At 41.3% G+C, this 13,416-nt stretch overlaps 1 protein-coding gene across 1 annotated transcript; it reads right to left on the reverse strand.

Annotated features, from left to right (window-relative positions):
* Positions 1-11,972: 11,972 nt before the first annotated feature.
* LOC123059909 (NADPH-dependent aldehyde reductase-like protein, chloroplastic) lies at positions 11,973-13,198 on the reverse strand. Its single transcript, XM_044482456.1, has one exon. The coding sequence runs from the start codon at positions 13,088-13,090 to the stop codon at positions 12,305-12,307; it is 786 nt and encodes a 261-aa protein (XP_044338391.1). The 5' UTR covers positions 13,091-13,198; the 3' UTR covers positions 11,973-12,304.
* Positions 13,199-13,416: the final 218 nt, after the last annotated feature.

The following is a 13,416-nucleotide window of genomic DNA, read 5'->3' on the forward strand; positions in this document are numbered from 1 at the left end:
TGGGATACTGATCCTGGAGATACATGTCGTTAAAATGATGAATTTAGTGCTCAAAATCATCTCGTGAGCAGAGTCAAAGCTCAAAAAGAAATACTCCCTCCGTTCCTAAATATAAGTCAGTTTTTTTAGAGATTCTACTAGGTGAACCACACTAGGTGGACCACATACGAAGCAAAATGAATGAATTTACACTTAAATGCATCTATATACATCTGAATCTGGTTCATAGTGGAATCTCTACAAAGTCTTGTATTTAGGATCGAGGGAATATATTGTAGTGATATGCTACAATACATCAACGCGACAACCGAAATTTAATTCAGTATTCAGAAACGGCAAGCATAGAAATCTTACGATAGACTTGAGCTAACTCTCGATTCCACTCACACACACACAATCATTATGGGAACACAGTTCGAAGCCGCACCAGCTACGCTCTAACAGCAATTCATCGAACAAAAACCAACTACAGAGTCACAGAGTTTCCACGTTCAGAGAAAAGGAACACCAAAACTTGTAACTTTAATCCACTATGCAGCTATCACGATTTATCTTATAATGAGAAAATATATGTACTGAAGTACTCCGCATGCAGAAATCGACGAGCTGGGATACTGATCCTGGAGATACATGTCGTTAAAAAGATGAATTTAGTGCTCAAAATCATCTCGTGAGCAGAGTCAAAGCTCAAAAAGAAATACTCGCTCCGTTTCTAAATATAAGTCAGTTTTTGTAGAGATTCTACTAGGTGGACCACATACGGAGCAAAAGAATTGACAACACATGTTTAAAATAGATGCATTTTTGGGTCTCACACCGAGCTGGGGGCAATTTTGGTCTAGCATTACGAAGATCAGAGAGATTTACTTTATTATTTTCATTTTGTATCAGAAGATCGTGATGCGGTCGAAGAGGGCAAAATGTGAAGTGAGCACCCTCGAATTCATGTTTTGTTGCAAACCTGGACAAATTTTTTGCAGTGAGCACCCTAGATCTTTTATTTTGCCACAAACAAAGACAAAATTTGAACAAGTCGGGAGAATTTTTGCTCAAAATTTTGGCAGCATAACAGGTGGAAAGAAATGGAAGGGCACAAGGGTACTATGATGTCCATTTTGTATTTCACATGCAAGGAAAACACTAGTGTATGCCGCTACAACAACTCCGCCATTCACCAACTACTTAACTATAGTCGACGACTATATATACAGGCCTAACACAATAGCCAACCCACTACATACACCAGGAAACCACTCATTGTCATGCGCAGCTCCATCCAGGTCCCATGTCCCGTCTTGTGGACAACAACCTAGTTGCTCTTGGCGAGACCTCTGCCTTGAGTCCGAAAACCTTTCCCTTCCCACACTGACCTGGCCACCAAAGCTAAGCTTAAATAAGTCCAGAGGAGGACCATCTTCTCTTTGCCTTTCACAGCTAGCAACTCTTCGTCTGGGCAAAGCAAACAAAAGAACTGTCAACACATGTTAGTTTGTATGGCAAACAAACTAAAAGCTAAGAAACTATGCCGATTCTTCTTATTCCACACAAGCAATGTCTAGTGTATGAAAAGTGTAATATATGTGTGTTCTGTTTTGGAGCACTTACGGAATAACATGTCCACATTTCCAAATCAAGAGGGTTTAAATAATCCAACAACAATAGATGATCAAGCAACAGTGAAAATGACCAAAGGAACAGTAGAATATCAGGAAATGCACTGATTGGTACCTAAGAGCCATAGAAATCGAACAACCATGTCATTGCTAGTAGATAAAATCACACAGTCAAAACAGTCCAACCACTGGCCTGAAGATCAACCAAGACCAACTACAACCGACAGACACACATTGCCCAGCCAATCGACAAGGGAAACACTCCAGCGCGTGCAGCACATCACCCAACTACAATGGCAAAAGGAAAATCACAGGATTAAACTTGAGGGCTAAATCCACTAACTATTATACCAGAATTATCACGAGAAGCTCAAGTGTATGCATCACACACCATCAGCACAGCCCAACCACTGGAGACAATATGTTCACTCGGCATTGCTAACCAGCCCCATGTTAAGTGGCCAGCAAGCAACAATTGATCACCGAGCAGTACAACACAATGATTTCGATGCCATGAGGAACTGACGCATAGGGGTAACCAAAAATAACTATACTAGCAATATTGGAAGAGCAGGAGCAGGTATGATACAAAACAACCAAGTGAATGAGATCCAACATAGAGGTAGGAGAGGTCACCTTTGCCATAAACAGCCTTCCTGGTGGTGATGTTGAGCACCTTGGTTGGCATCCTCACTGGGTCGTCTGCCCACAGTTGCTTGCCCTTGGCTCCCTTTAAGGTGACTACAGGTCACTGATGGTCACCTTGACCTATCGATGGCGGTGGAGGTGATTTGCTTGACATCATCCAGGGAATTGATGAAGTCGATCAACCTCTCATGCACCCGCACCTTGAACCGGTCCCAGGTATTGGTACCTGATTAACAAGCAAGACAACATTGTAAGACCAAACTTTTTTCTTCCATATATGATAAGAAACTTTAGCAGAAGCACAGAAGAGATGAACCTATAGAAAAGCTCTTTCAAACATATACTCAATAAATATAAGTAATGGCCGTAAAAGAGAAGTTTCAACAGGAATGATAGGATGAAACAATAGCATGGTGAAGTCATATTTCATAAAGGGGATGATTGCTCCATGTGGTAAGAGCATATCAGAAATGGACCAGGATATCAGCCTACTTTAGGATTATGAAAACAAAGCTTTGGTGCTAACCTAGAAGCAAGCAGAACAATTAATGTGCACATTGTGGAATTTGAAGCAAAGGAAAAAAGAAATTTAGTCATGGTGCTATCATATACAGATCACAGGCATATTTATTTTCTTTGATGGGAGAAATTTAAGATCACAACAGAACGATTTGAAGCATATATAGACTCATATATATACTCATTTGAGGTGAGTTCCTTGTAACAACCAGAACTCTAAGACAATGAATGGATGGCAATGGGTACACAGAGAAGAAGGGAAAAGCGGAGAAGAGGGACCGACCAAGTGGCTTATCTACGGAAGTGGTCACTGGAGGAGGCAGAGGAGGGAGCTCAGGGAGAAGCAGCAGAGGCGTCGTCTGATGTAAACATTGCACCTATAGGAGGTACCTGCTCTGGACCTACATCCTGTGCCTTGCATTGCAAGTCAAAACTCTCTAACTCCTTGAGCATATCAACAAGTTCCCCAGTGGCCAGCCCGCTCTTCAACGACAGAAATCATGTCCATCATCTACACCCAAGAATCAAAATGTAAGTATTATAGTTCAAACCAGTTGTGTGACAATTATGTGGTGAATAATTCGCATACTATTCTGGTTTGCCAGTAGTTATGAAAAGTATTCCAACATTACAAGTGAATTTATTACTTATAATAAAGCCAGAGAAATCATCACTGTGACATTAAAATCAGTGAAGCGGCTAGAAAAAGAAGACATACAAGCATCAGGAAATGGCAAAGCATCTACATCTACTACATCAACCTGTAATCTAATAATAAAACTGAACAACAAAGTTCCATCTCAAGTAGGAAAAATGCAATGGATCCCAAGATCATATCCAAAACAGAGCCCAATGTATATAGTGCAGATCAACAACACGACCCGAAAAGTTGTGAAGCGGCAGAAGGAAAAAACCCTGCAAGCATCACGAAATGGCAAAATATCTGCATCCACTAACGGTCCATCATGCAGGGGTAAAACACAAGCACGTGGGATTCAACTATAGTCATGGACATTGTCCTGATTAAAGTATATTCATGTAGGCAGAACAGAATCCTATATAGTCATGCATAGGTAGCAGCACAACATAGTGGCCACAAAATCTTGCAAAGCACAAATAGTGTCATCGACAAAAGTGATCACAATAACAACACTGGTGGCCGAAAGACAACAACCATATATCCAAACACCGAATCGACAAAAGTGTAACCTGCATTATTTTGCTGGCATAAACTCTCACCAGTCTAGTCTAATAAGAAATTGAACAAACCAAAAAGGTAAAAAGAAAAGCATGGTTACAAGAAGCAGCTCCAGCGGTGGATAGGAAGGGTGTACTATCTAAACATATCAACCAACAAAATCAAAAGAGTCTCATCAATGAAACAGTCAACCATGGCCAAGAAAAATAGATCCCAGTCACTGGACAAAATTAATACTGCAGTAGCAAGGAGGTTGACTAACTAGTTCAACCACTAGAGCACAATACATTCACTCAGCATCGCTAACCAGCCCCAGGGTAAGTGGCTAGCAAGCAGCCTCATTCCTTATATAAAGAAATTATGCATGATATTGCACCTGCTGAGATAGAAGAGATTGATGTTACTATTAAACTTGCCAATAGAGACATTATTTCACCGGTTGGGGTTGTTAGAGATGTTGAAGTCTTGTGTGGGAAAGTTAAATATCCTGCTGATTTTCTTGTTCTTGGTTCCCCACAAGATAACTTTTGTCTCATTATATTTGGTAGACCCTTCTTGAATACTGTTAATGCTAAGATAGACTGCAATAAGGATATTGTTTCTGTTGGTTTAGGGCATATGTCTCATGCGTTTAATTTTGCTAAGTTTCGCACACAACCCCATGATAAATAATTGCCTAGTAAAGATTAAATTATTGGTCTTGCTTCTATTGCCGTGCCTCCTACTGATCCTTTAGAACAATATTTGCTAGACCATGACAATGATATGTTTATGAATGAAAGAAGGGAAATACATGAAGTATTCTTTAAACAGGGACCTATTTTGAAACACAACTTGCCTGTTGAAATCCTAGGGGATCCTCCTCCACACAAGGGTGACCCGTGTTTGACCTTAAACATTTGCCTGATACTCTTAAATACGCTTATCTTGATGAGAAAGAGATATATCCTGTTATTATTAGTGCTAACCTTTCAGAGCATGAAGGAAAGAAATTATTGAAAACTCTGAAGAAGCACCGTGCTGCTATTGGATATACTTTTGATGATCTTAAGGGCATTAGTCCCACTCTATGCCAGCACAAAATAAAATTGAAGAAAGACGTGAAATCGGTTGTTGATCACCAACGATGGTTAAATCCTAAGATGAAAGAAGTGGTAAGAAAAGAAATACTAAAGCTTTTGGAGGCAGGTATAATTTATCCCGTTGCCGATAGTCAGTGGGTAAGTCCTGTCCATTGTGTCCCTAAGAAGGAAGGTATTACTGTTCTTCCTAATGATAAAGATGAATTGACCCCACAAAGAATTGTTATAGGTTATAGAATGGTAATTGGTTTCTGAAAATTAAATAAAGCTACTAAAAAGGATTATTACCCTTTAACTTCTATTGATCAAATGCTAGAAACATTATCCAAACACACACATTTTTGCTTTCTAGATGGTTATTCTGGTTTCTCTCAAATACATGTGTCAAAAGGGGATCAAGAAAAGACAACTTTCACTTGCCCTTTCGGTACCTTTGCTTATAGACGTATGCCTTTCGGTTTATGCAATGCACCTGCTACTTTTCAAAGATGTATGACTGCTATATTCTCTGACTTCTGTGAAAAGATTGTTGAGGTTTTCATGGATAATTTCTCCATATACGAAACTTCTTTTCACTCTAGATAGTGCCCAGAGAAACTATGCTACTACTGAAAACAAATTTTTAGCAGTTGTGTTCGCTTGTGATAAGTTCAGACCTTATATAGTTGATTCTAAAGTAACTGTTCACACTGATCATGCTGCTATTAAATATCTTATGGAAAAGAAAGATGCTAAGCCTAGATTTATTAGATGGGTTCTCTTGCTACAAGAATTTGATTTGCATATTATTGATAGAAAGGGAGCTGAGAACCCCGTTCCAGACAACTTGCCTAGGTTAGAGAATGTTCTTGATGACCCACTACCTATTGATGATAGCTTTCCTAATGAACAATTAGCTGTCACAAATGCCTCTCGTACTGCTTCATGGTATGCTGATTATGCTAATTATATTGTTGCTAAATTTATACCACTTATTTTCACATATCAGCAAAAGAAAAAGTTCTTCTATGATTTAAACATTACTTTTGGGATGACCCACATCTTTATAAAGAAGGAGTAGACGATGTTATTAGACGTTGTGTACCTGAGCATGAACAGGAACAAATCCTACGCAAGTGTCACTCCGAGGCTTATGGGGGACACCATGCTGGAGACAGAACTGCACATAAGGTATTGCAATCCGGTTTTTATTGGCCTACTATCTTCAAGGATGCCCGTAAGTTTGTTTTGTCTTGTGATGAATGTCAAAGAATTGGTAATATTAGTAGACGTCAAGAAATGCCTATGAATTATTCACTTGTTATTGAACCATTTGATGTTTGGGGCTTTGATTATATGGGACCTTTTCCTTCCTCTAATGGGTATACACATATTTTAGTTGCTGTTGATTACGTTACTAAGTAGGTAGAAGCTATTCCAACTAGTAGTGCTTATCATAACACCTCTATTAAGATGCTTAAAGAAGTTATTGTTCCGAGGTTTGGAGTCCCTAGATACTTAATGACCGATGGTGGTTCACATTTTATTCATGGTGCTTTTTGTAAAGTGCTTGCTAAGTATGATGTTAATCATAGAATTGCATCTCCATGTCATCCACAGTCTAGTGGTCAAGTAGAATTAAGTAATAGAGAGTTTAAATTAATTTTGCAAAAGACTGTTAATAGATCTAGAAAGAATTGGTCCAAGAAACTTGATGATGCATTATGGGCTTATAGAACTGCATACACAAATCCTATGGGTATGTCTCCGTATAAAATGGTTTATGGTAAAGCATGTCACTTACCTCTTGAACTGGAACATAAGGCATATTGGGCCATTAAAGAGCTCAACTATGACTTCAAACTTGCCGGTGAGAAGAGGCTTTTTGACAATAGCTCACTTGATGAATGGAGAACCCAGGCCTACGAGAATGCCAAACTATTTAAAGAAAAGGATAAAAAGATGGCATGATAAAAGGATACAAAAACGTGAGTTTAATGTAGGTAACTATACATTGTTATACAACTCTCGTTTAAGATTTTTTTTGCAGGCAAACTCCTCTCTAAATGGGAAGGTCCTTACGTCATCGAAGAGATCTATCGTTCCGGTGCTATAAAAATCAACAACTTCGAAGGCACAAATCCAAGGGTGGTGAACAGTCAAAGAATCAAACATTATATCTCAGGTAATCCTATAAATGTTGAAACTAATGTTATTGAAACCGTAACCCTAGAGGAATACATAAGGGACACTTTCCAGAACGTTTCAGACTCCGAAAAGGAATAGGTACGTGGTACGGTAAGTAAACCGACTCCAAAACAGTTCTAATGGCAATTTTTCTCCGTTTTGGAATATTTTAAAAAAAATAGGAAAATAAGAAGCAATCCGGAAAGTACACGAGGCTTCCATGAGGGTGGAGGGGGCGCCCTACACCCCTGGGCGCGCCCCCTGCCTCGTGGGCACCTCGTGTGCCCTCCGGACTCCGTTTTCTTGCACGATACTTCTTTTGGTCGGTAAAAAATCATTATATAATCTCCTGAAGGTTTTGACCACCGTACCACACAAATATATTTTGTCTTTGTTTCGAGCTGTTTTTCTGACAGATCTATATTTCCATGGCGTCTTCAAGTGCCCCCAAGGACAAGTTCTTCGAGAAGGTCATCAACCCTTACCTCGCGGAGGTGCTGCAACACCCTCAAACCATTGAGATGCGTGAGGGGATGCTGCACATCCGTGATGTTGAGGGACCAAGGAGGACCGGAAGCGTGGAGACAAGGCTTGAGACAATGGAGCAACAAGTTTTCAAGTGCCAGAAGATGGTGGAACATGGACTCGACTCCAATCATATAATGATCATGGAGTTCACCAACAACCACAAGCTGGATGACAAGAACATTGGGGAGGCCATCTTCAAGCTTCACGAGAAAATCGAGCGCCTCCAAGCCCAGATCTATGACCCGCAAAACCAAAACTGTGAGTAAGAATATAGATTCAAAAGGATGAGTTTGACTGCAGATTTGAGGATCCCGGAGACTCGATCATCCTTCTATGATGGTGAGCCTATGCCTTGGAAGATGGACGACAAGCCCACATCATCAACAACTCCATCATCGCCACCTCCGAGGAAGGAGACATAAACACATGGGTATGGGCACACCCCTTGGCAACTGCCAAGCTTGGGGGAGTGCCCCGGTATCGTATCACCATCACACTTTTATCTTTACCTTTTTTCTTAGTTTGATCCTTTTGGGTAATATCTTGATCTAGTAGAATAAAATTTTAGTATGATCTAGTTCTTTAGTTTTGCTTTATGATCCTTCTATGTAATCGAGTCCGTGAGCCATATATAATAAAGATTAGTGTTGAGTCAAGGGCTTGATGATTTTGCTCTGATCTTGAGGGAATAAAAATAAAAGAGAAAGAATAAAAAGAAATAAAGAGATCATATGGATCTTATGGAGAGTAATGACTTCACATATAAAGAGTATGATGAATAAAAGTTGTTGAGAGTTGACAAACATAGTTTTGGTCATCGTTGCAATTAATAGAAAGTAATAAAGAAAGAGAGATTTTCACATATAAATATACTATCTTGGACATCTTTTATGATTGTGAGCACTCATTAAAATATGACATGATAAAGAGTTTAGTTTGGACAAGGAAGACAACGTATAGGTTATGTTTTCTTACATCTGAAATAAATTATATTGTCATGGATCATCCAACATGTTGAGCTTGTCTTTCCCTCTCATGCTAGCCAAATTCTATGCACCAAGTAGACATACTACTTGTGCTTCCAAATATCCTTAAACCTAGTTTTTCCATGAGAGTCCACCATATCTACCTATGGATTGAGTAAGATCCTTCAAGTAAGTTGTCATCGTTGCAAACAATAAAAATTGCTCTCTAAATATGTATGATTTATTAGTGCGGAGAAAATAATCTTTATATGATCTTGTGATGTGGAAGAAATAAAAGCGGCGGACTGCACAATAAAGGTCCATATCACAAGTGGAAATATAAAGTGACATTTTTTCACATTAAAATTTTGTGCATCCAACCATAAAAGCACATGACAACCTCTGCTTCCCTCTGCGAAGGGCCTATCTTTTATTCTTGTCTTATACTTCATGCAAGAGTCATGGTGATCTTCACCTTTCCTTTTTACATTTTATCATTTGCAAAGCACAATGTGTTGGAAAGATTCAGATATATATATAGCTAATTGGATGTGAGTTTTCATGAACTATTATTGTTGACATTATCCTTGAGGTAAAAGGTTGGGAGACAAAACTATAAGCCCCTATCTTTCTCTGTGTCCGACTAAAACTTCATAACCATAAATATTGCGTGAGTGTTAGCAATTGTGAAAGACTAAATGATGGTTGAGTATGTGGACTTACTGAAAAGCTCTTATTGACTCTTTCCTATGTTATGATAAATTGCAATTGCTTCAATGACTGAGATTATAGTTTATTAGTTCCCAATGAAGTTTCTGATTCATACTTGAAATTGTGATTAGATTGTTAGTTTAGCATAAAAGATCATATGAAGTTTCTGACAATATATATATATATATATATATATATATATATATATATATATATATATATATATATATATGTTGCTATTCTAAAAATGATCATGATGCCCTCATGTCCGTATTTTATTTTTATCGACACCTCTATCTCTAATCATGTGGACATATTTTTCGTTTTCGGATTTCGCTTGAGGACAAGCGAGGTCTAACCTTGGGGGAGTTAATACGTCCATTTTGCATCATGCTCTTATATCGATATTTATTGCATTATTGGCTATTATTACACATTATGTCACAATATTTATGCCTATTCTCTCTTATTTTACAAGGTTTACATAAAGAGGGGGAATGTCGATAGCTGGAATTCTGGGCTGGAAGTGGAGCAAATATTAGAGACCTAATTTGCACAACTCCAAAAGTCCTGAAACTTCACGGGAGCATGTTTTAGAATATATAAAAGTATTGGGCGAAAGAAGTACCAGAGGGGGGCCAACCATCGTCCACGAGGGTAGGGGATGCGCCCTACCCCCTGGGAGCGCCCCCTGCCTCGTGGGCCCCCTGGCAGCCCTCTAATGCCCATTTTTGGCTATACGAGGTCTTTTGTCGAGAAAAAAAATCATAAGCTAGCTCACGGGACGAAACTCCGCCGCCACGATGCGGAACCTTGGCGGAATAGTTCTGGGGCTCCGGCGGAGCTGTTCTGAAGAAGAAGAAGAAGAAGAAGAAGAAGAAGAAGAAGAAGAAGAAGAAGAAGAAGAAGAAGAAGAAGAAGAAGAGGAAGAAGAGGAAGAAGAGGAAGAAGAGGAAGAGGAAGAGGAAGAAGAGGAAGAGGAAGAGGAAGAAGAAGAAGAAGAAGAGGAAGAGGAAGAAGAAGAAGAAGAAGAAGAAGAAGAAGAAGAAGAAGAAGAAGAAGAAGAAGAAGAAGAAGAAGAAGAAGAAGAAAAAGAGGGGCCATTTAACTTTGTCATATGCCTTCTCAAAATCCACTTTGAAGATAGCCCCATCTAGCTTCTTCGAATGGATTTCGTGAAGCGTTTCATGCAATACGACCACTCCTTCCAGTATGTGTCGCCCTGGCATGAACGCTGTCTGACTAGGTTGTACCACAGAATGAGCAAGTTGTGTCAATCTATTGGTACCCACCTTTGTGAATATTTTGAAACTCACATTAAGAAGACATATGAGCCTGAATTGTTCGATCTGAACCGCTTCTTCTTTATTTGGTAACAACGTAATCATGCCAAAGTTCAAATGAAACAGCTCTAGATGACCGTTAAAGAAATCATGAAACATAGGCATAAGATCATCCTTAATAATATGCCAACATTTCTTATAGAATTTAGCAGGAAACCCATCTGGCCCTGGTGCTTTATTTGGTTTCATTTGGTAAATAGCATCGAAAACCTCCTTCTCGGTAAATGGAGCAGAGAGAATATCATTCTCCTCTACCTGGAGCTGAGGAATATCTCCACAGACAGATTCATCTAGGGTCACCGTACTTGCTTCCGGATGTCCAAAGAGTTGTTTATAGTAGTTAGATATATATGCTTTCAGATTCTCATGTCCTACTATTGTCCCCTCGTCCTGTTCTAGCTGTATGATTTTCTTCTTCCTATGTTTACCATTTGCAATCATATGGAAGAATTGTGTATTGTCATCCCCTTGGACAACCTTAAGCACTTTAGCACACAGTGCCCATTTGAGCTCCTCTTCCCTTAGAAGAGCCCGTAAGCCTTGCTCAGCTTCGGACATGGAGCTTTGCTCATGAACCGTAAGGAGGTTACTTTCAGCTTTTAAATCAAGCGCTTCAATTAATTGAGTCAGTCGTTCTTTTTCTTGTTTGTAAATACCACTCTCATTTCTGACCCAACCTCTCAAGAACTGTCTCAAATGTCGAATCTTATGTTGTCATCTCTCAATATTAGTACTTCCTACTATTATAACACACACATCTATATTAACATCATCCCGTTGCATTTTCAGCTTACCACTTATCTTTTCAACCACGGGGTGGCAGGCAGTACAAATGGACAACCAAAGCCACTAGTACTCCTATTGAAATTAGTTTGCTATATATTTTCATTCCACTTATTACCCTGATTGACAACATACTCCTATCTTCTCAAGGACGCCACCTCATTCTGCAAAAAGTAATTTGCCAAGTTCTACCGCCATTTCAATAAGAGAAGCTCAGAAGAAATACACAGGCGCAATTGCAAAGATGAAGGGCACAAAAGACCCGGCGTTTATAACTTTCAAACTGGAGTCCAAGCCTCAACACATCGCTAACCAACCGTGTGATAACCATCATTATCTTCCATGGGATACATTGTCGAGTATGAAAAGAATGGGATACCATATATCCAGGTCATAGTAATTGAAGAACACACACCTACAGACAACAACATATATATCGAGTAAGAACATAGTACATGCTACAAGTTGCTATAGTTTTATCAAACGCTATATGGTTCATGCTACAAACTGCTACGACTTTATCATATGTTACATATTTGTACCAACAAGAAATTTCAATCATTTCCTATATAAATAATCTACCATTTTATGGATTGAAATTGTGTTCTTCTTTAAGATGTCGATGTTACGTTGAAAATCCACATACAAATTTTTGCAGCAATGCGCGGAGTATCATCTAGTTTAAGAAAACGGAGGCATCCGTTCCACACAGGAGAAACAGAAAGACAGCGGCGAACAGCCACGGTAATTAAGCAATGCCGCCGTTGACCCGAATGACCTGGCCGTTCACCCACTCGGCCGCGTCAGTGCAGAGGAACCCGACCGCCGGCGCGATGTCGCCCACCTCCCCAAGCCGCCCCATCGGGTGCCCAGCCCTGAACCTCTCCACCGCCTCCTCGCTCTTCCCGTCGAAGAAGAGCTCCGTCGCCACGGGCCCCGGCGCCACGCAGTTCACCGTCACCCGCGCCGACCCGAGCTCCTTCGCGGCCACCCGCACCATCGCCTCCACGGCCGCCTTGGACGCTGTGTACGCCCCGTAGCCAGGGAGCAGCGTCACCGCCAGCGTCGAGGACACAGCCACGATCCGGCCCCCGCCCCCGCGCCGCAGCCGGTTCGCCGCCTCGCGGAGGCACAGAAACGCGCCCCGGGTGTTCACCGCGAACACGTTGTCGAAGTCCGCCGTGGCGGTGTTGGCGAGCGACGGGTACGTCCCGATGCCCAGGCCCGCGCAGGCCACCAGGATGTGCGCCGGGCCGCCGAAGGCGGTCTCTGCGGCGTCAAAGAGGGACCGGACGCCCGCCTCGTCGGAGACGTCGGCCTTGATCGCCACGGCGCGCGGGAGCTCAGCGGCCAGCGCGTCGGCCTGCTGAGAGCTGGAGGCGTACCCGAGGACCAGGCTGGCGCCGAGGGACGACAGGTGGGTCGCGATGCCGCGCCCGATGCCGCCCGACGCGCCGGTGACGATGGCCACGCGGCCCGCCAGGGGCAGCGTTGCTGCCGGAGCCGGAGGGGATGTGATCGCCGAGGTGGCCATGAGCTTGTTTGCGAGATTGCGAGTTTGCGACGGGCTTTGCGACTGACTTTGCGAGTTTGTGATCGCCGAGGTTGAGTTCTTATAAATATGGTTTTGCTAGCGGAGAGCACACTCGTCATCGGTGACGCAGAGCGTGGATTATCAATCTTCCCCTTTGAGGCTTTGACCATGGGCACGCCCCAAGAGATACTACCTCTCCATGCTCTCATCCATCCATGATGTCGGCCAACTTCATGTAGTAACTATCATGGCGGCATCGTCTTTAATGCATGTGGGGAATTTTTCTTTTTTGCGAGTCACGGTCGTTTGTTTACTGTGTGGAAAAT

Source organism: Triticum aestivum, chromosome 3A, assembly GCF_018294505.1.
Source record: "Triticum aestivum cultivar Chinese Spring chromosome 3A, IWGSC CS RefSeq v2.1, whole genome shotgun sequence".
Taxonomy (NCBI): Eukaryota; Viridiplantae; Streptophyta; class Magnoliopsida; order Poales; family Poaceae; genus Triticum; species Triticum aestivum.

Bases quoted from the DNA above. Each gene is read 5' to 3' on its own strand.
- LOC123059909 (XM_044482456.1), bottom strand. From the start codon at position 13,090: ATGGCCACCTCGGCGATCACATCCCCTCCGGCTCCGGCAGCAACGCTG.